General features: G+C 43.9%; 1 protein-coding gene across 12 annotated transcripts; it reads left to right on the top strand.

Annotated features, from left to right (window-relative positions):
• Positions 1-26: 26 nt before the first annotated feature.
• Positions 27-27,113, top strand: FBRS (fibrosin). Of its 12 annotated transcripts, none has more exons than XM_026712009.2 (18): positions 33-2,416; positions 4,626-4,811; positions 9,446-9,481; positions 11,912-11,941; positions 14,967-15,015; positions 16,613-17,018; positions 17,780-18,012; positions 19,666-19,865; positions 20,308-20,352; positions 20,500-20,595; positions 21,167-21,235; positions 21,322-21,351; positions 21,546-21,617; positions 21,929-22,052; positions 22,459-22,542; positions 22,638-22,721; positions 24,845-25,064; positions 25,649-27,113. In XM_026712009.2, the coding sequence occupies exons 1-18, from the start codon at positions 2,027-2,029 to the stop codon at positions 26,376-26,378; spliced, it is 3,084 nt and encodes a 1,027-aa protein (XP_026567794.2). In that variant the 5' UTR covers positions 33-2,026; the 3' UTR covers positions 26,379-27,113. The 12 variants fall into 12 exon arrangements, with proteins under 12 accessions (XP_087774391.1, XP_026567794.2, XP_026567791.2 ...); XM_026712006.2 differs by having other exon boundaries at positions 21,920-22,052; XM_026712002.2 differs by having other exon boundaries at positions 809-2,416; positions 4,545-4,811; positions 21,920-22,052.
• Positions 27,114-27,417: the final 304 nt, after the last annotated feature.

Raw genomic sequence — 27,417 nt, 5'->3', positions numbered from 1 at the left:
CTAGGATGGCGGAAGGATATGACGCTGTGGGCGGAGTTGCGTGCCGTGCGCAGAGAGGAAGGAGATCCGGCAGAGACAGCTAGGGAGAGAGGGAGTCTGGGGGGCAGCAGCTGAGGCGAAGCGAGAAAAAAAAAGGGCGACGGGACCTCCCCCACCACCCGCGGGGGAAGGGGATGCACCAAGGCTGCTGCTCTCCTTCCGCGCCGCTGACCCTACAGGCCGCCGCCGCCCCTCCCCCCTCCTTATTCACCCCTCCGCTTCAGCCAATCAGTTGCGGGGGCCGCCAGACGAGCGGAGGAAACCGGCCTCGCTGCCCGTCAGGTGTAGAGGTTCGCCGGACGCCCTGCCGCGGGCCCCGAGTGGAGGCGAAACGGACGGCGACGACTCGAAACTACCCTCCACAGCCGGCGCTCTTAAAGGTACAGCCCGGGGGTGGGGGGGACAGCGAGAAAAGAGGACCCTTTTCCGCCGGAGGACAAGAAACCCCTCAAGCCTCCAGCTCCTGTCAATGGATTTAAAGGGAACTCGGCCCTCTTAAAGGGGAAGTTGTCTTCGGGTCTCATTGTGACTTAAGAGGGAGGGCCGGCTCTTAAAGGGGCCGCCGGAGGACTTGTGGACGCTGGATACCCAAAGGGGAGCGCGAGCAGGACCGAGGAAGCGCTGGGAGGCCCTTTAATGCCGGTGGTGGAAACAACAAAAAAAGGGGCTGTCTGACCAGGAGGACTTTAAAAATAATAATAAAAAAAAATAAAGGTGCTTTAAAGGCGAGGCCGTGCTTCCGACAGGAAATGTGTGGCGGACTTTTAATGGGACGTTCTTAAAGGGGATGGAATGAAAGGAAGCAGATCCCCAAGCCTGGACTTTTAAAGGGCAAGGTGACGGTCATACCTTTTAAGCGGAATCCGGGATATCTTGATGATAATAATAATAATTTAAAGAAAAGGGGAAAAAAAAAGAAACCCCTTAAGATTTGCAAAGGGAACGTGGCGTTGAGAGGAAATGTCGCCACGGGAATAATTCTGGGAGCCCTCAGTCCTCAAAGGGAGAAGAGGAAGCCGATGCTCTCCGAGAGGAAGCCATTTGCCATTGTTGGCAGAAAAGCCGCATCTGCAGTCTTAAAGGGGAGGCTCTTGAAGCGCTTATTAGCCCTCTCTGGGTAGATGTAAAAAGCCTCTTTCCAGGCAGAAGCCCTAAGGCCAGGTGGTGCTTTTCAGAAACACGTAAACATAAACAATATATCTCTTTAAATAAATACAGGCACTTAAATCAGAAGCTTCAAAGGGAGAAGCAAAGAACTGGCAAGTACCACAAGCTAATTGGAAGGGATTGTCACTTTTGTGGATTTCAAAGGATCCCATCTCTCCATTACTAATTCAGGATAGGAGGGATGTAAAATTCTGATTAAAGCAAGGTGTTTTTTTGGTGTTTGATTCCCCCCCCTCTTCTTTTTCTTCTTCTGGATCCAAAGGTGAAGTTGTACCTTAAAAGAGAGTTCTGTTGGCCGGCACAGGCTAATTTCCTATTAAAGGGTTATTGGACTGATTTTGATCTTAGAATTTTCTTTCAAAAGTATTTAATTATTTTTTCATTTACTAGTCTGACCTTGAGGAAGTCAAAAAAGCAGAAGTTGCCATTTGTATTTTCCTTAAGAGAGAATTAAACCCTGAGCAAAAGACAACTTGCTTAACTTTCCAGAACAAAAAGGAACTGTTGGGATTTTGAATTGGTTTTTACGTGTAAATCAAGGAAAGTTACTGACAGTTCAGCTATAGGAGCCAAGGACTTCTTGTAAAGGAATACAAAATTTACTCTTTCTGCCCCCTCAAAAGCAATATAAAGAAGAACCTCTTTTTCACGAGCGTGGTGCTTTTCTCCCTGGCTTCAACAGAAGAGCAGAAATCAAGCAGGGACAGCTGCAATGCTTCTGGCTGGTGAAGGGTGAAGGGTGTCGCCCTTCTATTTCACGTGCCTGCTATAGCCATTGGACACAACACAGTTTATTTTCTGTATCTCAGAGGAGAGCATAATGGAAGGAACAACAGCAGCTCCTACCCCATGTTGGAGTGGGGGAGGAGGCAGCAGTAGCCGAGCACGGAGACAGCGACGTTGCTCACGGCGGGACCGTGAGAGTCGCTGTACACGCCGTAGAGGAAGCCGTCTTGGAGAGCCTCCCCATCGGGGCTTGTCCTCTTCCTCATCTTCAGCATCAGACAGTGAAGGCCCCTCTCCACCTGCCCCTGTGGCTCCCAGCAAAGGACACCCCCTACAGCAGCGGCGGCGGCGGCGGCCCCTCCGACGGCGGAACAGAGTTTCTGGATCATCTTGCAGTCGCGAAGAGGAGGAGGAGGAGGAGGAAGAGGAGGACCTCATTGATGGCTTTGCCATTGCGAGCTTTGTCAGTTTAGAGGCACTTGAGGTGAGGTAGTCCACAGCCTATTCCAATAGAAGGTCATGTCCTTTCAGGCGTTATAAGGTTAAAATAATAGATTCTTGCCCTTGTCTTTGGGCCTCCTCTGATATTTCAGAGGAGATACAGGAAAGAAAAAGACAGTAAACTGGGAATCCAACTGTTTTTGTGGAGCTCTGCAGATAACTAGTAATTATAAAAGATTTTGCACAATAGTGTTTGTAAGGATGGGTCATTTTGGAAATGAAGATTGCTTTTTTTCTTAATAGCAAATAATTGTAATATATTTTGCTACCATGGATCTTCTAATTAAAGGAAACTTACGATGATCTAAATTGTTAGTAAGCTATACCAGATGAAGTTGAATTGTTGCTAAGTAGGGATGTACTTATACTCCTCAAAAAGATTGTCAGTGACAACTCTGTCAGAGCAAGGCAAAAGGAAATTTCCAGAGGTGATTGGTGAAGTTCAGAAATCTGAAATTTTATACCCAGAGGATCAAGGGAAGATATAAAAAGAAAACATGGACATTTATAGTCTGTGGTTTTTATATATCCTTAGTTATGTGACCAAAGTTTAATACTTTTTATTTACTATGACTCTGCTTAAGTAGAGAAACAATAAGATTCTTGATGTGAGATGAAATGAGCCATATTTTCTTGGCTAAAATAGAATCTAGGCAGTTCAGGTGCAGTCAGACAAGTTTGCATAATAAAAGTTGTAAGATGGTCTTGATTGACCATGTACACTTAACACAATATCAGAACCACTTACTTGTTTGCAAAATCCTTGTTAATATTCTTGACAAGGTCCAGCTCACAGTAAGGATGTATCTTAACGTTCTTTATGAATTTGTACAATGGGCATAATATGTGCCATAGGACACAAAATGTATTATGAACATAAAGCCTGAAAATACTAAATTATTCGAGATGAGCTTGTTTGAGTATGAGGAACTGCTTATGCTTGGTGGAAGAGATGTATTTTGGGGTGCTGTGTTTCAGCTTACCCCGCACAGGCATTTTTGTAGAGGTGGGATCTGTCTGTAAACTACATATTTGTTGGGAGGGGCTAATCAGAGGATTTCAGTAAGCAGTGCAGTTATTGGACAATATGTAAGTAAGGCCCAGCTGTTTCACCTGCTGAAGCAGAGAGAAAGCATTCCTGCTTTACTCAGGAATGTTCAAGGCTGAGCATGTAGACCAGTTTCAGACTGGATTCACCAGTCTTTCTGGCTAGGCAGGATTGGGTGAGGACTAGGGTGTGAATCCAGGTGTCTTTACCAAACTCTGAAGCAGTGCAGTATACTGCCAAGAAACATTACTACACCACACACAGTCAAGCATACCATTACAAAACTATACAGTAACCTTTAATGCAATACCCTGCCAACCAGAAATATACCATCACTTCTAGGATTTATCTTTTCTAGAGCTCTTGCCCTTCTCAGGCATCCTTCAAACAATTGGTCTCTTTCTTGAACTAAAGAGGCCTTTCACAAAAATGACTACCTCTCCCAGAGCCATGTTGATCATTATGGTATAGGATAGCATTTGTTGCAGTGTTGCCTTACAAGTCTGTTAAATACTTATTGGCAAGCTAGCTCCTTGATCTACATTATCTAATTGTGGAATTTGGGATATAACTGACCAGATTATTTTTTCTTCATATATCTGTCCTTTTTTAAAAAGATCTTAGAGCATAGCTTCTTTCTCTTCTCTTTGCTTCTCTGTTACCATCCTAGAATGTTAGACTTGAAAGAACCGCAATCCTGAGTTTAGTCTGTGGACCTAAAAGCTACATATGGATTTAAACCAGATGTCCTAGCTCTTGCCTTTTAACAATTACTTACTGGCTATTAGTGTGAAAGCATTTTTATAATGTTTAGGATATAATTATACAAATAATAGGGATTCCATTTTTTAAAATAAGATGTTAGGATAATTCATTTGTGCAGTATCTGCAACGCAGTGCAAAAAATGTAAATGTTATTTCTGGATCCAAAATAAATAATTGTTAGTACTGATAGTTAAGTAGCCAGGCGAGATATTTCAATTTTTGTCCCAGAGTTTTGTATTATGTTTTGTAAGGTGCTTTCCAGTTTTTATATTTAAACGCACATTTCTATATCCCACAGCAGCAGCTGCGATATCACAGCTTTTATTCAGAGGGTAGATTGTCTGCAGCCATTATAATGCCTACCTTGTTACTCCTGCAGAAGGATGCAACCTTGAAGACTCCAGAGCAATTGGAGCTTCGGCTGAAACATTCAGGAAAGAGGAAACGGGGTGAGGGAAACAATTCTGAGCCTGAAGATGAAGACGAAGGCTCAGAAAAGGATCGCAGCCAGGGCTGTGGAGGGGAGAGAGCACTGAGAAAACGAAGCAAGAGACGGCACAAAGAGGTGAGGTCTTAGGCGAAGGGTAGGAAACTGAAGCAGGCAAGGGTGTATGTGCAATAAAGTTTGAAAACAGCTCAATTGAACTGGGGAAGCTTGCGGGCTGGATTAAGCTTACAGAGACTTCTCCTAGGAATCTGCTTCCAAACACCTCTGTTTCTCAACACAGTTGTGTGGAAAATTACAGGATGAACAACCAGTGGAGGGCAGTATTACTCTCTGAAGTGAAAGGGTGTTTCTTGAAGGCTGCACTTTGTCATTTTTACTGGGCTAGATGAGTGGGAAGGAAAAGCTTTGGGAAACACCACTTCAGGCTACTTGGAAGATCCTAAGGAGCCAAATAGACTGTGGCAACAGAAAGCCTGTAGCCTTTTGAGCCAGCAGGTACAGCAGCCGTCATGGGAATGTAGCCTTGCCTGTTCATAACTTTGCCATTGTGATTATAGCCTGTCACAAATCAGGCTATAATAACCGCTATAATTTTCTGAGCAGCCTAGCAGTTTCAAATTCCAAAGTATTAAATGTGTTAAACGCACAAGTTTGTAATATTATTTTCTGTTCACAACAATGTTAAGTCACAGCTGCCAATTCTTTAACTAGTATTGGCCTACACACACATCAAATTCTTCCTAAGATGTCATATCAGAGTAGTATACATGTAGATCCAAGTAGGGTGGCCTACAGTTGTCAGATGGTAACTTGTCAATCCAAGTTATTTTGGGTATGACACACAGTGTGCTGACAGCTACTGGGACCACCAAGTCTGGTTTATGCCATAATCTTTCCATTTCAATTTTCCAGATCTTGATAATGATTTTCTCCAATTCTTTGTTATCCGCTGGTGTGGCCATATCAAGTACCCATCTTCTCAATCAAAGTTAAATCTAGCGTATTATGAGCCCAGACTTTATTAATCTATATTTGGAAATTCCTCAGTATTATTTATAAGTATACCTGTGGTGTCGATATGCATCTAGATGCATATTTGAAAATAAAAATGCCTCTGACAACTGATGCTAGTTTTGCAGCTTCCCATTGTTTTTAAAAATAATGGAATTAAAAAGATACGGTCCAGGAGGCCTTGCCAGTATTAAGAGTGAGGAGTAATGCATGGCCGCCTGTGTCTAAGCAAAGGAATTTATACGTTAGCTGTGCTAACATATAGCCAGTGCAGCTTTGTACCCCAAATGGTGCTCCATTGGAGTAAGCAGTGCCTTGGTCATCTGTTATAATTTGCCACGCAAAAGATATATGCATTAATATTCAGTAGCGGAAAAGTGCAAAAGTGCAACATTGACAGCAGAAAACTGTCATTCTGCTCTATGCAGAATCAGAGCAGGAGCAACAAAGCCTATGACTTGTGGACTCAGTGAAGACAATATTATACAATTGCAATATTCACATAACTGTGCCAAAAAATCCCCCTGTCTTAATATACATGCATAAAATTTGCTAAGCTTTTATTGGAAATAAGACAAAACAGCAGTTCAGGACAACTCAGCCTGTAGTCTTCTTGAATTTTCTGTTCATTTGCATATTTTTTGTTTATTAACATGTCCAAGAGCAATAGAATGGGAATAAAGCTGACCTATATTTAACATTGCTTATATATTTTCTTGGAAAAAAAATAAACAACAAATCTGAGAGAGGTATGTAAGAATTAAAAATGTTTTTATAACTTTGCTTTACAAAGGAAAATTGAAGAGCAAAACCAAGAAAATACATAATTAAATCTAAAGGACAGCTTCCTGAAACCTATATAATAAAAGACATAAAAGATATAAGGGTCCCCTGTACCTATATTAGGATGGACATATTTTTCAGCCAGAGGCTGCATTAGCTGTTGGAATGGCATGCCAGATACATTCCTTAAATGTGGGTAGAAAGGAAATTAACTATAGTTAATACCCATGTTTCCCCCAAAATAAGACTCTGTCTTATTTTCTTTTGGATCCCAAAATAAGCACTAGTGCCTATTTTCAGGGGATGCCTTATTTTTTTTCCGTGTATGGGAGGCCCACTTCTGCTTGCTTGTGGCCGTAATGGAACAGGAGGCCGATCAATGCATCGGTGCCATGGCCATGAGGCAGGGTGGGTGGGGATGGAGCATGCACCCTGCATCCTCGAGGCCCCTGCAGCCAGGCCATCCATGCCCCGACACTTGCCTTGCGGCTGCGGCACCAACACACTACTTGGCTTGCTGCTCTGTTGCAGCCGTGAGCAGGCAGAAGAACTGGGCCCGCGGCCACATGGGCTTCTGCTGCACATGATTGTCGATGCTGCTGTGCAGCAGGTGTTGGGGTGGGGATGCCCTGGCTGCAGCAGCCCTGAACAAAGCCAGTGTGGGGCATGTAGGGCGGTTCTATCACCACCCTGCCTCATGGCCGCGGCACCACGAGCAACCAGATGAAATGGGAAGCAGGCAGCTGTGCAGGTTCTTAAGTTGGGCTTACAGGTGAAACTGGAAAAATTAGAATATCGTTCAAAAGTTCATTTATTTCAGTAATGCAACTTAAAAGGTGAAACTAATATATGAGATAGACTCATTACATGCAAAGCAAGATAGTTCAAGCCGTGATGTGTCATGATTGAGATGATTGTGGCTTACAGCTCATGAAAACCCCAAATCCACAATCTTGGAAAATTAGAATATTGTGAAAAGGTTCAATATTCTAGGTTCAAAGTGTCCCACTCTAATCAACTAAGTAAGCCATAACACCTGCAAAGGGTTTCTGAGCCTTTAAATGGTCTCTCAGTCTGGTTTAGTAGGAATCACAATCATAGGAAAGACTGCTGACCTGACAGTTGTGCAGAAAACCATCATTGACACCCTCCATAAGGAGGGAAAGCCTCAAAAGGTAATTGCAAACGAAGTTGGATGTTCCCAAAGTGTTGTATCAAATAGAAAGTTATGTGGAAGGGAAAAGTGTGGAAGAAAAAGGTGCACAAGCAGCAGCAATGACTGCAGCCTGGAGAGGAGTGTCAGGAAAAGGCCATTCAAAAGTGTTGGGGACTTTCACAAGGAGTGGACTGAGGCTGGAGTCAGTGCATCAAGAGCCACCACACACAGACGGATCCTGGACATGGGCTTCAAATGTCATATTCCTCTTCTCAAGCCACTCCTGAACAACAAACAACATCAGAAGCGTCTTACCTGGGCTAAAGAAAAACAGAACTGGTCTGTTGCTCAGTGGTCCAAAGTCTTCTTTTCTGATGAGAGCAATTTTTGCATCTCATTTGGAAACCAAGGACCCAGAGTCTAGAGGAAGAAGGGAGAGGCAAGATGCTTGAAGTCCAGTGTGAAGTTTCCACAGTCTGTGTTGATTTGGGGAGCCATGTCATCTGCTGGTGTTGGTCCACTGTGCTTCATTAAGTCCAGGGTCAACGCAGCCATCTACCAGGAGATTTTGGAGCACTTCATGCTTCCTTCCGCAGACGAGCTTTATGGGGATGCTGACTTCATTTTCCAGCAGGACTTGGCACGTGCCCACACTGCCAAAAGCACCAAAACCTGGTTCAATGACCGTGGGATTACTGTGCTTCATTGGCCAGCAAACTCGCCTGACTTGAACCCCATAGAGAATCTATGGGGCATTGCCAAGAGAAAGATGAGAGACATGAGACCGAACAATGCAGAAGAGCTGAAGGCAACTATTGAAGCATCCTGGTCTTCCATAACACCCCAGCAGTGCCACAGGCTGATAGCTTCCATGCCACGCTGCATTGAGGCAGTAATTGCTGCAAAAGGGGCCCAAACGAAGTACTGAGTACATATGCATGCTTATACTTTTCAGAGGTCTGATATTGTTCCATGTACAATCCTTGTTTTATTGATTGCATATAATATTCTAATTTTCTGAGATTGTGAATTTGGGGTTTTCATGAGCTGTAAGCCATAATCATCTCAATTATGACACTTCACAGCTTGAACTATCTTGCTTTGCATGTAATGAGTCTATCTCATACATTAGTTTCACCTTTTAAGTTGCATTACTGAAATAAATGAACTTTTGTGCGATATTCTAATTTTTCAAGTTTCACCTGTAGGGCACATACGGAAAACAGCTTATTTTTGGATAGGTCTTATTTTAGGGGAAACGGTATTTAGTTTTAAATATTTTAATTTACATTATTAATTATTTTCCATGTATTTAATAACTATTTCCTTGTTTCACATTAGCAATTGCAGTTTTGCGGGCCATTTTTGAAGAATTTGCTGGGACCTCAGACTATGTTCTTCAAATACAGACAATAGGATTTCCCTTCATGGAGATGTGTTGTTGTTATTACTATTGAGAGGCTCACAGCAAGCAGATAGTCTTGGCACAATCATCAGTATGTTGTCATATGCCTAGCAAAATAGAGCGAAGAGTAGAACATTTATTTTCCAAGCATGCTCTATTGACCTGTATAATGTTTATAGCCAACTACAAATCAAGGCTGACCTATTTTAGAAATACAGATCACAAGTTTTGAAAGTAGGCATGGCCTTATTTTCAGTTTAGTTCTAATTTCATTAGCCTCTCAGGAAAATAAAATTTGGTATATGGAGTTCTGGCCTGTTTGCTCCTATAGTGGGAAACCGCATTATTGTGAGTCTAATCAATTTCTTTTCTCTCTCTTTTTAAAATCAAATTCAGCCTTCTCTCCAATCTTACCTGGAAACTGGATATATAGTAAGTGGGTAGTGTATGAACGTTCTTTCCTCAGCTCTTTCAAAACAGGGATCTGCAAGACTGACTTAATTGCCTAAGCATTTCCTCAGTGGAATTCTTTCCCTCAGACTAAAGCAGGCTTTAATTGAGTTACAAATGGCTTCCCAAAAAGAGCAGAGAAGCCAGATCCTCTTAAAGAATAAACTATAGCAAACGATGGATTGTGTGTAGGACAGCGAGAAGGCGCTAAAATGCTCATTCACTCCCTTAGTTATGGTTAATTCTTGCAATGATGCCAATGTGCATGCTTTGATTTTTAAAAAGGATAGGTTCTAATGCATTTTAGGATCTCTTTGGGTATTCTGATTAATTTCCTGGATTCCATATGCAATAATAGCACATCATTTCTCCTGTGTCCTACAATTTTTAAGAATGTTTTTGTTCTCTTAACATTCTTCAAAATATACACTGCTCAAAAAAATAAAGGGAACACTTAAAACAACACAGTGTAACTCCAAGTCAATCACACTTCTGTGAAATCAAACTGTCCACTTAGGTAGCAACACCGATTGACAATCTATTTCACATGCTGTTGTGCAAATGGAATAGACAACAGGTGGAAAGAATAGGCAGTTAGCAAGACATCCCAAAATAAGGAGTGGTTCTGCAGGTAGTGACCACAGACTGAACTGAAAGCATCAGTTCCTATGCTTTCTGGCTGATGGTTTGGTCACTTTTGAATGCTGGCGGTGCTTTCACTCTAGTGGTAGCATGAGACGGAGTCTACAACCCACACAAGTGGCTCAGATAGTGCAGTTCATCCAGGATGGCACATCAATGGGAGCTGTGGCAAGAAGGTTTGTTGTGTCTGTCAGCGTAGTGTCCAGAGCATGGAGGTGCTACCAGGAGACAGGCCAGTACATCAGGAGACGTGGAGGAGGCCGTAGGAGGGCAACAACCCAGGATCAGGACCGCTGCCTCTGCCTTTGTGCAAGGAGGGACAGGAGGAGCACTGCCAGAGCCCTGCAAAATGCCAGCAGGCCACAAATGTGCATGTGGCTGCTCAAACGGTCAGAAACAGAGTCCATGAGGTTGGTATGAGGGCCCAACGTCCACAGGTGGGGGTTGTGCTTACAGCCCAACATAGTGCAGGACTTTTGGCATTTGCCAGAGAACACCAAGATTGGCAAATTCTTCACTGGCGCCCTGTGCTCTTCACAGATGAAAGCAGGTTCACACTGAGCACATGTGGCAGACATGGCAGGGTCTGAAAACACCGAGGAGAATGTTCTGCTGCCTGCAACGTCCTCTAGCATGACCAGTGTGGCAGTGGGTCAGTAATGGTGTGGGGTGGCATTTCTTTAGGGGGCCGGACAGCCCTCCATGTGCTCACCAGAGATAGTCTGACTGCCATTAGGTAACGAGATGAGATCCTCAGACCCTTTGTGAGACCATATGCTGGTGCGATTGGCCCTGGGTTCCTCCTAATGCAAGACAATGCTAGACCTCATGTGGCTGGAGTGTGTCAGCAGTTCCTGCAAGACGAAGGTATTGATGCTATGGACTGGCCTGCCCGTTCCCCAGACCTGAATCCAATTGAGCACATCTGGGACATCATATCTCGCTCCATCCACCAATGCCACAGGCTGTCCAGGAGTTGGGGGATGCTTTAGTCCAGATGTGGGAGGAGATCCCTCAGGAGACCATCTGCCACCTCATCAGGAGCATGCCCAGGCGTTGTAGGGAGGTCATACAGGCACGTGGAGGCCACACACACTACTGAGCCTCCTTTTGACTTGTTTTAAGGACATTACATCAAAGTTGGATCAGCCTGTAGTGTTTTTTTCCACTTTAATTTTGAATGTAATTCCAAATCCAGACCTCCATGGGTTGCTAAATTTGATTTCCATTGATACTTTTTGTGTGATTTTGTTGTCAGCACATTCAACTATGTAATGAACAAACTATTTAATAAGAATATTTCATTCATTCAGATCTAGGATGTCTTATTTTTGTGTTCCCTTTATTTTTTTGAGCAGTGTATTTTGTATTGGATACAGTAAGACCTAGCTTGCTATCACACTGAAAATCTCTAGAAGAGAGGTGTTAAACTCATGTCGTCATGGCGCCGTCATGTGACATATCAGAACTTTTTTACCCTTCGTTAAGCTGGGTGTGGGTGTGGCCAGCGTGTGACACATCTGGCCCACAGGCCAGGAGTTTGACAGCCCTGTTCTAGAATATAGAGTTTGTAGTGGAAGAGTGTGTGTCTGTGTGGGTGATTGTGTGTGGGATTGTGTATGTATCATATGAGTGTATATACATATATGTGTGTGTATATGTATGTATCGTGTCTGATAAATAAATAAAGCAAAGATCCAAAGAGGGATATTTTCCATTATATTGCTCCTTTTGACATCTTGTTTCTTTTTTTCCATTGTTCTTTGACAGTGTGATACAGAAAGCGACCCAGAGGAGCAGGTAGGCAACTATAACTTATGACATGTTCTCAGTCCTTAGCAATAGTTGCATCCTTTTCTAGAAATGACTTAGGGTCAATGTTGCGAAAAATTCTATTTTATGAAAAGATATTAAGGTTGTTTCTATGTAGGGTAAACTGCTTTCCATGGTTTCATTCTGCACAAACATGTAGTGTGTGAATACCTCAACTTTATACCTTTTTCCAGAATTACACCAAAATTCCAGGCATGCACAAAATTGTCAAAACTTACATAGGCTTTTATTAGTGTTCACAGCTCCATACAAAACACCCCATATTTTGAGGTTTTGTGCTGAGCTGGGGACAAAATGTAGGACTTTATTGTCATTGTTTTACAGTGTGGAGAAGAGAAAGCTATAACAAATGTGCTCCTAATTTCAAAGAAATAATAAGATCAATTGATCAAATTGGTCAGGGGATAGACTTTTTATTTTTAAAGAAAATGTTGGTGAGTAGAAATAACCATACTTTTTGCAGCCTATTGAAAATGTTATCAAAAAAGGTTTGTGGCTGATTTTTCTGTAAGTTGGATGGTAAATAGTAACCAAGTAAGGAGTGCACCCCATGTGCTTTAGTGACCTTGTACAAGATCAAGAGTTCAAGAGAATAACAAGAGAACAAGAGTCTGGAAGCAATTATCTGTGTATGCAAATGGACACACGCTCATATACAACAGTTGTAAAAAAAACTTTTGCCTCTCACTTTATCCCAATTGTACAACTTAAGCCATTGAGAAATTTGTAGAAGATTAAAACAAGGGCTTTAATCAGCATCTGGAAGTTAATAGCAAGTGAACGCAGGTCAGTAGTAGTGTACAGTGCAGGTAGTCCTCAACTTACAACCCCAATTATGCCCCAAATTTCCCTTGCTAAGTGAGACAATGTTTAAGTGAGTTTTGCTCCATTTTACGACCTTTCTTGCCACAGTTGTTGTTTTTTTTAAAAAAAGTTATATTGATTTTAACAACAAACAAAACCACATAAAACATACAACATAAAACATAAAAACATCATCCTCCTTCATAGATTTACACACAGTGTATCAGTTGGTTTACCACTTTTTTTTGTGCATCCATTTCCTAGATGCCATTATAGTTATATTACATAATAACTCATATTATCAATCAACAATTGTATAACCTAGTATCATTACTAAGAAATCATTTAACTATAATTTTGTTAATTCATACTTTAACGAGATAACTATAATTTACTTAATTTATTTTACAACAAATCATAAAATCATACCAAATCTATCTTAGTAAAGTTTTATAAAGATAATATCAAAGAAAAAAGAAAAAAAAATATTCATTATATCCTAAATATTCTATTATTATGTTGTATTATCTAACCATTGATAAAAAAGATCCCAAACTTCATAAAATTGTTTATCTTCTTGTTCTCTAATTTCAAATGTCAATCTACTCATTTCAGCACAATCCAATATTTTCTTAATAGTTTCTTCCTCTGATGGAATTTTCTCACTCTTCCAATTTTTAGCAAATACAATCCTAGCCGCTGTTAATACATTTACAATCAAGTACTTCAAATTTTTATTATATGTATCAGGTAAAATTCCGTTTCTTGCCACAGTTGTTGAGTGATTCACTACAGTTGTTAGTTTAGTGACATGGTTGCTAAGTGACTCTGACTTCCGCACTGACTTTGCTTGTCAGAAGGTTATAAAAGGGGATCCCATGACGCTCGGACACTGTGTTCTGATCCAGCCTTTGCAGAAGCAAGAAACAAACTCCTTGCAAAGAAAAACCCCTCTTTATTTACACCTTGTGAATTAATGACATTCACCCACAAAGTCTTGGCAAGAGTCCTGGAAGGAGTTAACCGAAGCAATAGGCCTTATCAGCTTGTTACAATAATTTCAAGGCCTTGTGCTCCCAGCTAAAAGGCTGCAAATTAAGTCTGTTCAAATAAACCAGGGGTCTTCAAAGTTGACAGCTTTAAGACTTGTGGACTTCAACTCCCAGAATTCCTCCTCCAGTCATGTTAGCTCAGGAATTCTGGGTGTTGAAGTCCACAAGTCTTAAACTTGCCAAGTTTGAAGACTCTTGAGACAAACCTCAGTTCTGGCAAGGCAGTCTTTGTCGCATGCCAACTGCTGTCTGCTACGACCACTACTCCCCTTTCCCCCTATTTATTCCCAGCCAGGGAGGGGCCATTCAGGGTCCACATTTGTTGTGCTTCCCGAGTTGACTCACTTCTCCTTTCTGCTCTGCGCATGAGTGCACCTCTTCACTCGTCTCTGACTCCAAAGGCAGCTGCCTCTTTTGCAGCTGGGAAATGCCAGACGGCCCTGACTCTTTCTCTGTGTCCAATGCTGAGAGTCCATCAGAGCCTTCCCCAGGCTTCAGAACTGGCCCAAGTTCTTCCCCAACCTCCTCATCACCTGAGTCTGGCGGGCCACAACACACTGCAACCATCATAAATACATGCCAGTTGCCGAGTGTCTGTATTTTGGCCGCATGACCATAGGGATGCTGCAATGGTCATAAGTCACTTTTTTCAGTGTCATCGTAACTTTGAGTGATCACTAAATGAATGACTGTAAGTGAAGGACTACTTGTAACACTTTTCCAATGGGTATTGTTCTGGAAGAAATATTGCCATATTACATTCCAGTTCTGGTTACCAAGAGATGTCACTGGTGCCCTGGGTCAAAAACACTTGAGTTTTTGTTTTGAAATGCAAAAAAGAGAATTGTGATGAATTAAGAGTAGTTTGACTTAGTTAACAACCATTCCTAGCTTAATTACCTGTCATGGAAAGCAGTCAATCCTACATTAAAGATACTCATGAATCCATCCTTCCTTGTAGAAAAAAAAACCGTACCATTCTTCTACTTCCAAAGGAAAAGTACCTGGGTCCTTGAAAAGCTCTCAGGTAGCTTTTCTGCCTGCTCCAAATACATTTAGAAGTAGGGGATTTTTTAAAAAGAAAATCAGTATTTGTGTAGTATAATGACCCGCCTGTGTTTCTTATCTTTCTGCAGGCCTCCATTGATGACCTCGAACAGTCATTCACTGTCTCAACCAGCAAAGGTTGGGTGTGGACAAATAGTGTGTGTGGGTGGGGGTGGGGGGTAAGGGGGTTGTCTGCTTGTGGTTCTGTGCACTAAACAAACATTGCAACATTTCTCAATGAGCCCGATTTGTGGTTCTGTGGGGGGGGATTGACGTGCTGTGGTTCTGTTTTACCTATACTAAGTACTCAGTCCATCTGATTTAAAGTATCTATTAGTAAGCAGGGTGGAAAATCTTCCTCTGCCTTAGATGGTGGAGATCTGTTGTGAGAGAGAGCTACAGCTGGTAAAAGTAGCCTCTTCCATCTATGTGGGTATGGCACCTTCCAGAATTTCCAACCTACCTCGTTATTTATCATGCCAGCTGAACGTCCTTTGTTGCAATCTTTAAGGCAGCTTGACAAAACTGGGATTGTGTTCTTTTAAAGAAAAAGCGCTTTCTCCGTTCAGTTTAGAACATAATTCTATCCAGATTTATAATAACATTTATCTTCCTATCAACAAGGAATTGGAAGAACTGAATAATTTCAGAGCCTATACTAGGTCCTCTGTCTCCTGATGCTTGTAATTATTTATACAATTCATAGGTAGTCCAACTCCCAATCTCTTTGGGCAGCCTACAGTTTAAAAGTAAAAAAGACAAAAAAACATGAATAGTCCCACAAATTCCATCTAGCAGGGTCTCATCCTGCACTCTGCCCCAAAGTTTAAGAGGGAAACTAGGGCTTTAATAGACTCCTGAACATCATCAGGCTGGAAGCTAACTGGATCTTTTTGTTAGGAGGAACAGCTGCACGGAAGACAGAATATACCTATATGGAATTCGGTCAAAATAGAGGGGAGTAAGCAGTTCTGAATTTCGGAAGAGTTTGGTTTCATAAAAATAGTAGTATTAACTAGCCCTGTGCAGGTCACCTCTATTTCAACATGGCAGAAAACGTTGTAGATTGGAACCACCATATCTCTGCAAAAAAGTTGGCCAGGATCAGGGAGGTGGATGTGCTTCGTTTGGTTACTTTGATTGCAGAAATGGCTTCTCTGCATGCATAGATAATATGACTTTTGCCTAGCAATGTGTTAACACTCCCCATTTAAGACTCAGGGCTCTGTGATACCTCCAGAAAGCATTCTGAGGGAGCATTTACACGAACTTTCAAAGCAAAGTACCTCCTGGGGTGGCCATGCTGCTAGCTAAAGGAGTTCTTTGCGTGAAAGTTACTGCAAAGGTGTCCCTCAGAACACTTTACAAAAGTGCCACTGTGTCCTGCTTCTAACTGGGAGCAAAAAGTATCAAATGTGGTATTCTTGCTGGGTTCTATAACAGAGTTGCCACCTCTGTTGCTGGAAGCATTTTGATTCATTGTGTCGCTGCTGTTTTCATGCAATTTTAAAAAACACCCAGTGTCTATGGAAACTTACCCGCTTCCCACCCACCCCCAGGCCCCCTTAGTTACTTACTGTGGCTCTTATTGAGTACATCAGCATTTGTAGCTGACAAGATTTGTCCAGCCAGTGAAATGGGGTTCCACCCCAAAGGTTTTAAAATCCAACACAATCTGTTGGGCCTTTTCCAATAGTCTGATCCTTGTTTTCTCTGTTTGCATTTTTTTTGGCAGCCTTGGGACCCATTGGTGCATTAAATGGCAGCTGTGAAACCAAACTCTCTGTGATCCCTAAAGTCTCTGGCCTGGAACGGAGCCAGGAGCGTAACTATGAGGCCGACCGGGACTGCCTGCTAGTGCCTTTCCTGACTAAGGAACCCCCTTCTCAGGCAGCTACTGCCCCTATTCTGGCTCAAGCCTTGACTCCAAGTCCTCCTGCCCCACCTCCTGTCAAGACTCGGGCTCAGACACCTAACACTGTTCGTGGGACGCCCCAGCCCAAAGGCCAGCTGCCTCCAATGCCTCAAGGTGGAGCAGTTACCCACAGCCTTGCCCAGAGCCAACTGCACATGAAGGTGCCACCCTCTACCAGCCAGACGCAGGCCTCATACTCTGTAGGGCTTGACCTCAGCACTGGAGGGTGAGTGCTGATGCCCTCTGGCTACAGAGCTCTCTTTTATTTATTGGTTCTCCCCACCCCCACCCTCTTTATCTATCCACCTCTTTCAAGCTCTGCTTCTGTCCCCATGTTAGTCTTCTGTCTTCTTTTCTTCTACGCTTTCATGGTTTTTATTTGCTTTAACTGCTGTTGCTTCTATCCTCTTTGAGACATTTCCTTCCCCTTCTTTATGTCTTCTTTATAACTTGAAAATTTTGAGAGCTCTTTCTATATCCTTACAGCAGCCCTGTAGATAGTATATTGTTGTAGCTCCATTGAAGATGACTTAACTACTTAAAATGGAGAGAATGGCCTGACTTGCTCCTTATAAGTGAGGTTACAACCAAGATAAGATTGGCTAGGGCTTTCAGGTCCACAGTTAGCTACATCATGCATTTGGACTGCACCTCTGTCTCTCTCTCTCAATGTTTTTCTCAACTCTTTCTTTAGAAAGAGATTTTTTTTTTAAAAAAAAGGTTTATTCTGACTAGGTAGTATCCTGGTTTATGCTGATAAGAATTCCATGAAACCTGCCATCACGGTTCCCTGTATGCTGTAACTAAAGACATGATACTGGAAGAAGCTTCTAATCCAAAACATCCTAGTTGAGTCTGTCACTGAACTGAGATGGAAGCCCATCTCTTTTTCAGAGCCTAATGAATGGCTTTCTTGAGTGTCGTTGTTTCCATTATTATTGTCTCTTCCTTACCTAGGCATATATTTATTTTTTCTCCCTTTTTCAGGTGCAACCGCGGTGCAGCTCACCCCAAGCCCATCCTCCCGCCCTGCTCCCCTTCCCAACTCCCTCACCGGCCCTCCACCCCCTTGCTGGCCCTGCCCCCCCACGCGTTTCCCTCCACCCTTCGGCCCTCTTCCCACCACCACCCAGGCATGTTCACCCCCTCGCCTGGCCTCCCACCGCCACCCCCGTTGCTTCAAGTTGCTGGGCACCCAGCTGCAGCCGCTGCCATATCTGGTAAGAGAGAATTCAACGGAGGGGAATGATAGGGTGTGCCAAGTACTTTGGGAAGATTGGCAGGGGCTAAATTGAAGCAAAGGAGGGAGATTGAATAAAACAGAAAACTGTGTATAGCCCATGGGTGTCCAGCCTTTGGCTTGTCTCAGCTGTATTGAGTGAAAAGGAATTGTCTTGGCACACATATAAAGTATATAATATAGTTAATGTATATAAATAAAATAATATGCTTCCATGTTTACTATCTTATGGGACTGCATTACTAGCTGTTCGGGGCTGCATGTGGCCTGTGGCCTGCTGGTTGGACATGCCTGGTTTAGCCTATGCTTTGTATATATTTGGGATACAGGACATGCATTTAAGTGAGAACCATGTCAAAAAAAAATCAACATAAAAATGTACGCTGTATATAAGTAGTCCACAACTTACAACCATTCGTTTAGTGAATGTTCAAAGTTAGAACAGCCCTGAAAAAGGTAATTCATGACTGGTTTCTTTTTTTTTTACACAACCATTGCAGCATCCGCATGGTCATGTGATTGAAATGCAATTGCTTGGCAACTGGTTCATCTTTATGACGGTTGCAGTGTCCCGGGTCCTAGGATCACCTTTTGTGATCTTCTGACAAGCAAAGTCAATGGGGAAGCCAGATTCATTTAACAGCCATGTTACTAACTTAACAACTGTAGTTCATTCACTCAATAGGAAGCAGGAAAGGTTAAAAGAATGAGCCAAAGCTTGTTTAAAAACTGTCTTCCCTAGCAGTGGAAATCTTGGGCTCAGTTGTAGCCGTAAGTTGCAGATTACATGAATGGATGCAGAATATTTATCCTAATCTCATAGGTATTCTTGGCTGAATTGTGCATTTAGAGAGAGAGGAGTACAAGCACTTAGGTAACAAAAAGCTCCATTTGGTCTTTTAATTGTATGTTGGAGAATGAGTTCATGAAATAAGCATGATAGGGCTGAGATAAAAACTAACTTTGTTTTGATGACAGTTAGTTTTAATGACAGTTAAGTTAGTTTCTTTAAAGACAGTTAAGGTAAACATTTCATTTTAATAATTGCACTCCCTAAGTTAAACAATTCAATGGCAACTTTGAGATTTGTTCTAGGAACCCAAAGTTGTTCAACCTGGTTTTAAGACTATGCAGTGGGTGTCATAAAATTATTTTAAGGAATCTTAGAGGAATTTCTAGTCCCAATTTTGAGAAGAGTTTGAATACAGACTGGTAACAGGAAACAAGAAGAAGATGGCAGGGGTGGAGGGGAATCTACTTTCAAAGGGAAACTAAAAAAAGAATAATGTTATCAGAGGATATGTTTTACTGTTTCTAAGTTGCCTGCTGGTAAAGTTGCAATGAGCGAGTAGACAGCTATATAAATGTTCTAAAATAAATAAAATGTGCTGAAAATGTGATCACATGGGCCTGGAGTGGAAGTGTATATAATTCCATATAATTCTGAAAATGGTTCCTAAGTCATTCTTGGATGGTCTGTCCTAACTAAGCGACCAGTCATAAGTCAAGGACTTCTTGTACATGGAGAGTTGTATGTGGTACAGTATAAGTCAAATCATTTCTCTCTTTTTCAGCATTGGTTCCTTTTTCTCCCGACAGCTGGCAATTACCGGTTGTTCTTCTGTCTCCTCAGAACAAGAATTAATCCGCCAGGACTTGAGTTCCCGATTCCTCACGACTCAAGGCGGGGCCGACATGGGAGCTGCTGCCATTCGCCCTCTGGCTTTCCAGTTCCACCAACACAACCACCAGCACCAGCACACCCACCAGCACACCCACCAGCACTTCACTCCTTTCCCATCAAGCATGGTGCCCACACCCAGCCCAGCCATGGTAAGTGCAATAGAGACTTAGCAAGGTGGCAGGCAAGACTTCACGACTCGCGAGTCTTGCAGGATCTAGTACGATCAACTTGGCCTGTCAGAATTTAGGTTAGTTTAAAAGGATTCTTGTGATGCAGTGTGGTGAGGTGGATTGCCAGGAGAGAGGAGCGCATCCCAGATGAATCCAGACATTTTGTGTGAGAGAAAGGGGGGTGAAGACTGCCCCTTCCTTATAGTCTCAGAGTGTATGCTTGAGTAGAGAATAGAGGGCTTTAGCTTGGCAAGATTCTGTCTATATGTAGGGAACTATAAAGAATTTTGCTTGGAAAAATCACCAGGTGTCTTTCCTGGTTTTGGGGCCTGACAATTCTCTTTCTTTCCCTCCCTTCTCCTGGGACCTGCCTGACCCTTTTAAACAAGGGTCTTTTCTGATTTCTTTTCTCTTTCTGCAGTATGAGAAGTACCCTGGGAAAATGGATGGGCTTCTGAGACATAATGTAAGTGCATTCATTTTGGAGGAGGGGGTTGGCCTTTTAAAGGGCTCCCGATGAAATTTATCAAACTGCAACCTGAGAAAGGAGCAGAACCCTCTCCTGCCTCAGTTTTCTGGGTGTCTCCTCCATTGCTTTCTCTTCTTCTTCCAGTTTTATCCTGCTTACCCCCCAACCGTGTCGGGGATCTCCCCAGTCCTGCCTCCTGCTGTGAATTTTGGCTCCCTGCAGGGGGCATTCCAACCTAAGGTGAACCCTCCAGACACTGTAGACCAGTGGGGTTTTGTGGAAGTTGGAGCAGAGGGAAAGCTTTAGAATTGAGAGTTTCTGGCTTTTCTGCTTATTTCTGGTAATGGAGGCCTTTTCTCATGGTTTTTTTTTTTTTTTTGTGGGCGGGGTTGTTGAGGACTGTGACGCTTGTGTTTTTTGCACGCAGTGAGTTTGGTGGGATAGATTAGGGCTGTGGAGAATTGTGGTGATCCAAAAAGAATGCAGATCATTGGGTCTGAGCATGAGAGGACAAGTCTGTGATGTGCCAATTCAGCCATGAACTTTTGAGAAAGAACTCAGGTTTTGAAAATGGGGTTGTATATGTTTCCATAGAGTGATGCCATTTCATAATAATTTGGTAGCTAAGAAGAGGAATTATAATTCCTTGGCAACTGGGTATGAGACTAGAATGTTTCAGTGGAAGAAGCTGAAAGCTTCGTGAACTCTGCAGTTGGAGGGGGACAATTTCAAGATGGTCTATGCTAGGGAATGCTAATCAGCTGATCGTGCTTATATTTAAGCTTTCTGTTTTGCTTCCTTCCTTCCTCAGAGCACTAATCCTGACCTGCCTTCCCGGCTGGGTGCTGTCCCACCCAGCATATCCCAGAAAGGCACCCAGGTGAGTTTACCCTTAATTTGGAAGAACGGCAGGGACAGCAGGGAGAGGATTACCCACCCCCATGTGGCTTTTCTGTCTCCTTGCAGATCACAGATCCTTTCAGGCCGACTTTGAGAGTGAGTAACATTGGGGAGACCCTTTGATCCCACTGCGAAAGGGTGGGGATACGTGAGGTGAAAGGACTAGAAGTGGTGGGAGGGGGAGATACACCCTGGAGTGGGGAGAGTGAAGAAGTCAGGGTATAGGGCAACACGTGCCTGGCCCTCAGGGACATAATGTGCAGAGCTGATGGTTCCCCCTTCTCTCGCAGAAGCCGGGGAAGTGGTGCGCCATGCACGTCCGTGTGGCATATATGATCCTGCGGCACCAGGAGAAAATAAAGGTAGGGTGAGCCTGTGCCACCTTTCCCCTCCACCTGCCGTGTACGGTGTCGGGGTGTGGCAGAGGAGGTCCCTGCAGCCAGATGGAGAGGAAACCTTGCTTTTCTGACGTCTCCCATGCTGGATGCTGGATCCAAGTTGGGGTTTGCGGTGCTGGGTTAGAGGTTGGAGAGCAGAACCACGAGGCTGTTGTGAGGCAGAATAGGAGAGATCTCTGCCAAAGTATATAGAGTGAGGCCAGTTGGATTGACTTGTGCCTGACTTGTTGCTTACTAGGACTTCTTGCTCTTCTGTTTCCTCATAGCTGATGCAGGGTGATCCCCATAAATTGGATTTCCGGAATGACCTCCTCACCGGCTTGCCTGAGGCCGGAGCCTTTGGCAGTCTTCCCCATAGCCAGGAGCTGGCACGCCCTGCCACCCTTTTCACAGCCGCTGGTCAGTGTGCTTTTCACAAATCCTGAAGGCTATTCTTTGACGATAAAGTAACTGGGACTTTCTAAATCTCACTCTGCCCATTTTTTTGGTCACTGCTAATTGTGCCATCTAGCTGCTGTGGTACTTAGTGTTTTGATTTTAAAAAACAAACAAACCATAATGTTAGCCTTTATGCTTTCCCCAGTTTTCTGTCTGGAAACCCGAACAGGCAGGCTTTACCTTAATACAGGGATTATAAGAGAAAACTAATCGAGACACTTAAAATGAGTTGCGCATAAATTACATTTTACCCTGGAAGTATTTTTGTTTTGGGAGTCATCACTCTTTTGATATGAAATATACTCCTCGTTCTCTCCCCCGCCCCTTCTTTTTATTTTAATCTATCATCCTGCCCTCTTTCTTGTAGGTGTCGTCCATCCAGGCAATGCCCCCTCCTTTGGTCCTGCCGCTACTCCTCATGGTTCTTTCCTCAACCCCAGCCCCCACATCGGTAAGACCCGATGTCCCAGAGTAACGCAGCCAAGAGAACAGGACCCAGTAGCTCTCTTGCATGATTGCTCACTCCTCCCCTGATTTCTTTTCCAGATCCCTTTGGCAGGCCTCCTAGCTTTGCCTCTCTGGCTGCCCTCTCCAATGGGGCATTTGGTGGCCTCGGCAACCCATCCTTCAGTGAGTATTTTTAAGAGAAAGGGCACAAGGAAGCTTTCTGTGGGTTATCGAAATGGCTAAGCAAGAATTGGGGGGGCTTGTTTGCATACCAGCATTTTAAAACACGGGGAGGGGGAAACGACCAAGGACTATAAACTCCCCCATTATTGAGTGTTAATTATTCATTCCAACTGTTGAGGTTCTTGTGAAGTTTTAGAGAATTATAGCTGTGTTGCCATTCAGTTTTCATCCTTCCCCCTGTTCTGCAGTACGTGTGAAAATCGGACAGAAATAAGGTTCCTTGATGGCATCCGCAGTAACACTGACCCATATCATGTTACTATGATTGTTTCAGGTGTATTTAAAAAAATTAAAAGGGTAGCAAAACCTTCCTAGTCTCTGCAAGCTAAGGAAAAATGGCAGCCAGGATGACGGGCAGACACTGCAGCTCAGGAACAGCTGGAACCCACTTAACTCCCCAGGGTTATCTTGGTCAACCCACGCTGAACACATACGAACACTTCCAGGGCCACGATATTATGAACGTTTAGGTTAAATCTCTTTTGAGATTAGGGCGTCCTTCGTTTTCCTTTCTTCCTATCAAGCCCTAGGAAATTATAGCTTTGTGATTTCCTGGTCAGCTGCTGCTGAAACTTGAAATTCAGCCATTGATTTCTGAGGCTACATGAAAAGCGGAGAATGCCACAAGTTGAACAGTTTTTTTTTTTTTTAACCTGTCAAGTGAGTGCATAATGACAGCTCACAAGTAAGGAAGAGTTGATGACTGCCTCCTCTGCAGCACATTATCAAGAGGAAAAATTTCAGAAGTTTTGGCTTTTTCCTGTTCTCCTTCACCACGGGTTTTGGATTCGTCTGCTCAATTAACGGAATTCCATGATTTATCTCTTTCTTTTCCTGCGCATTTGATAATTTTTCCAAGGTTTATTATATAAGGCTTTGAATTTTTCTGTTCCACACAAGATGCAGTAAACTCCACTAAAATCTCTATGTCAGAGATCCAGTTAACACACCCAACGGAATCAAAACCCCAAGGCAGGCATATTCCTCAAAGTATAGATTTATTAGGCATGTCATATTGGCACATATGGGGAAACCCGACTCTAAATCCCGCTCAGGTTCCCCCACCCCTTAAAAGTAAAGTGTTCTTCCCCCTGCCTGTGCAATCCATTGCATGGTCCAGTCAGGTCACAGTTAAAAGGATCAGTCGGGCTCAGACACCACTTCCTTGCACTGCTGGGAAAGTCCTTGGTTCTCAGGGGAAAGAATTTTATTTTGGCTACAATCCGCCAGCTATCTCTACCTCCCCACTCCTCTTCCCACAGCTTGACACATCTGTGCTGTGGCATCTCTGTAGGTGCCGGGGCTGACATTCTACTCTTTAGAAAAGACATAAACATGCAGGAAAGTCAGATAGCTCTGTCTTTATCAAGCATGGGAGAGAGAAACTTAGGCTAGAGGTTTTCTTCGTCATATACAGGCAGCCCTTAACTTACAACAGTTCATTTAGCAACCAAAGAAACCTGACTTATAAATGTTTTTCACACTTATGACTGTTGCAGCATCTCCTTGGTCATGTGATTTACATTCAGATGCTTGACAGCTGGTTCAGATTTATGACAGTCACGGTGTCCTGGAATCATCTGATCTCCTTCTGCCACTATCTGACAAGTAAAAGTCCCTAGGGAAGCCAGATTCACTTAACAGCCATGTTACTAATTTAATAACTGCAATGATTCACTTAACAAACATGGCAAGAAAAGCTGTAAAATGGGGCAGAACTCATTTAACAAATTTTTCACTTAGCAACATAAATTTTGGGTTCAATTGTCGGTCACCACCTGTAATAGCTCCCAATGCGTTGACAATTCTTTTGTGAGTCAGCACTCTCCCCTTTCCTCCTTTGAATGAATTATTCCACCAGTATTTAGAAGTAGAATGATTTAATAAGACTGTACCATGTGCCTTTCTGAGTGCGGATTGCTCTATGCTCTAGTGTGATAACTGCTATCACTCTTTTAATGAGATAATGAGTTTCTTCCATATCTACTTGTCATTGATCCTTAAGCTGTAGGGGCAACGTTGTATCTAGCATGGCCTCCCGATCTTTCTTCTCTCTTTCTCAGATTCAAGTGCAGTCTTTGGGCAGAAGGACAGTCCTGGAGCTCCTGCCTTCCCTAGTCCACATGAGGCATGGAATCGCTTACACCGTACACCTCCTTCCTTCCCTACTGCCCCAGCCTGGCCCAAAGGTGGTGGCAATGATGGAACGGAGCGTGGAAGCAGCCAACTTGACAAGGAGAGCGAGAAGTCTGAAGGGCCGGTGATCAAGGATGAGAAGGACAGGTAAGAGGCAGAGAAGAGAGACGCAGTACAAGCACACAATCTTTCTGAGCTCTATAGGTATTCTTTGAAAGCAAAAAAATCATAGGCAATGTCAGCTAAATATGAAGAGCATTCCAAAAGAAAGAAAGAAACTGAACCAGTAGGAAGCAGCCTGAGGGATTAGAGGTGGATGATCAGAAGCAACCTCACCAATTTATCCTTAAAACAAAACACGTTGCGATGATCACATCCACCCTAGCAACCATTTTGTAAACCGGCAAACCTCCCCTGCAGCCATTTTGTAAGGGCTATCAGCGCTATGGTCACTTCATTTCCACGTGTCCACCAGCTCCAGAAAGTTGCCTACTGCTGTTGGGTTGGGGAACGCTGAACTTAACACTTTTTTCAGGGATAAGTCTGCCACCCCCCACCCCCAAAAGGAAATAATAACTTTTCTGAAAGGGTGGAGGAAAAGGTAGTCTTTTGAGTATTCAGGTACACAGGCAGGGCCAGGCTGCTGCATTGCGATAGGTGCCGTTAGTCAGTGATTCAGTGCCAGGCTGGACAGGAATTCTTGACCTTTCCATTCTATGTGTGTCATTCAGAGATTCTGGCTTCTTCTCCCGCCATTCGCTGCGCTCCTCTCCAGCTACTCCCACCTCAAAGAACCCATCGCTGATCCATGAGGAGCCTCCAAGCCGACCCCATGTACAAGCAGAACGAGAACATCGCTATGGCAGCCCGGCAAGTTCAGGACATGCCTCCCGCTCCCCTTACCCAGAGTTACCTCTCAAGAAAGAAGTGAAGGTCAAGGAAGAGCCAGATTTGCCTGGCTTTGAGGGAGCTCTACGCACAGGTGCTTCCTATCACAGTACCCTGCATGTCTCCCACCCACTCGGACCCCTGGCCGTGTTTGAGAGACCCCAAGCTGGGACTGGAGGAAGCGTCTCTCCATACTTGGTGGCTGCCCCACCCTCAGCTGCCTCCTATGCTGCGCTCGAGGCATGGCGAGAGCCCTACCACCGGGGCCTGGAGTTGCACCCGCTACAGCGCCTGCCCCGCTACCTGGAGACCCCATCGCCTGCTGCCGCGGCTGCCGAGGACTACGAAAGAGCCCGGTTGTATGGTTTGGCTCCCCCACCACACCCCAGCCTCATGGCTTATCCCCGCCATCAAAACGGACTGCTGGCAAAAGCCACACCCTCGGCAGCTGTGGGACTGCTGAGTGCCCCACCACCTCTCATCCCAGCTTCCAACGCTCGGCCCTGCTCCCCTCGACGAGCTCCTGATATCCGAGAACTGGCAGCCTCCTACAAGGACCGGGACTCGAGATAATGGTGCTCTGGTGGCACTCTGGAATATGAACACCTCTATCAAGCAGCCTCCCTGATCTCTACAAACTGATGGGAACAGGATCAGGGTAGTCTAGGAGGTCCAAATTAGCGGGGAGAGGAAGGTGGCTTTTTGGTCACTATAGCCTGAGTTAGGGATATGCTGCTGTCATCACCCGGAAGGACTTTGACGTTGGAGTTGAATAATGGGGTGCATTGGGGGGAAGAGTTCAGGAACGCACATGCCCGTGTCCTTGGTCGTTGTTCCTGATTTCTGCAAAGGCCTCCCCTTCCGGCCTCTGGAAGATGCCAGGATTTCTGCCTTCCTCCTAGCATTCCTGCTGGGCTAAAAACAGACTCAGTGTGTTCTTTATTCTCAGTGGACTGATGGGAAGGCTGCTTTCAGGGGAAGGGGGAGGTCTTGAATCTTGGGACACCTCCCCCATGAGGCAGTGTAAATATTTATATATTCTCCCCATGGCAGATGGGAAAAAGGTTTTTGTACATTTATAAAAGGTTTGAGATTGTGATTTTAAAAGTGACTTCTCTTCCTCCTCCCCTCTTTTTTGTTCCTCCTTGTTTTTACTGTACTGCTCTTTTCTATACCTGTATTCATTCACTCCTCCCCAATCTCCTGATCCCTTTCCTTCTCCTGTAATTAATGGGATGGTGCAACACACTTATCCAATGCCCTTTTCTTCCCCAGGCTGGTTAATTAAACTCCAAACTGGTGCTTCTCGATTCCTTGCTGTGTGTGTGTTAGTTGAGGAAAAGGGAGGGGGGGGGATACAGGTCTCCCATTCATCTAGGACAGTAGAGAGCAAATGAGAGGGTGCAGAGCACAAGCTGAAAATCTTGGATGAGGAAATTACTCTCTTGGATAGTTTTAATTTTTGCAGTCTCTGAAAAACGTAAATGGAGCTAGATACAGAATCCCTCTACACCAGGGGTGTCAAATTCAAGGCCCGGGGCCTGGATCCAAGCTGGCGTGGGGGTGGGGGGTTGTTTAGACCTGGCCTGCAGTTCTGCCCTGGAAACAGTCA

The sequence above is a fragment of the Pseudonaja textilis genome, chromosome Z, assembly GCF_049901715.1.
Source record: "Pseudonaja textilis isolate UNSWEBS1 chromosome Z, rPseTex1.2, whole genome shotgun sequence".
In the NCBI taxonomy this organism is placed as follows: Eukaryota; Metazoa; Chordata; class Lepidosauria; order Squamata; family Elapidae; genus Pseudonaja; species Pseudonaja textilis.
Note: the sequence above shows the minus strand (reverse complement) of the source record. Positions and strands in the feature narration are given on the sequence as shown.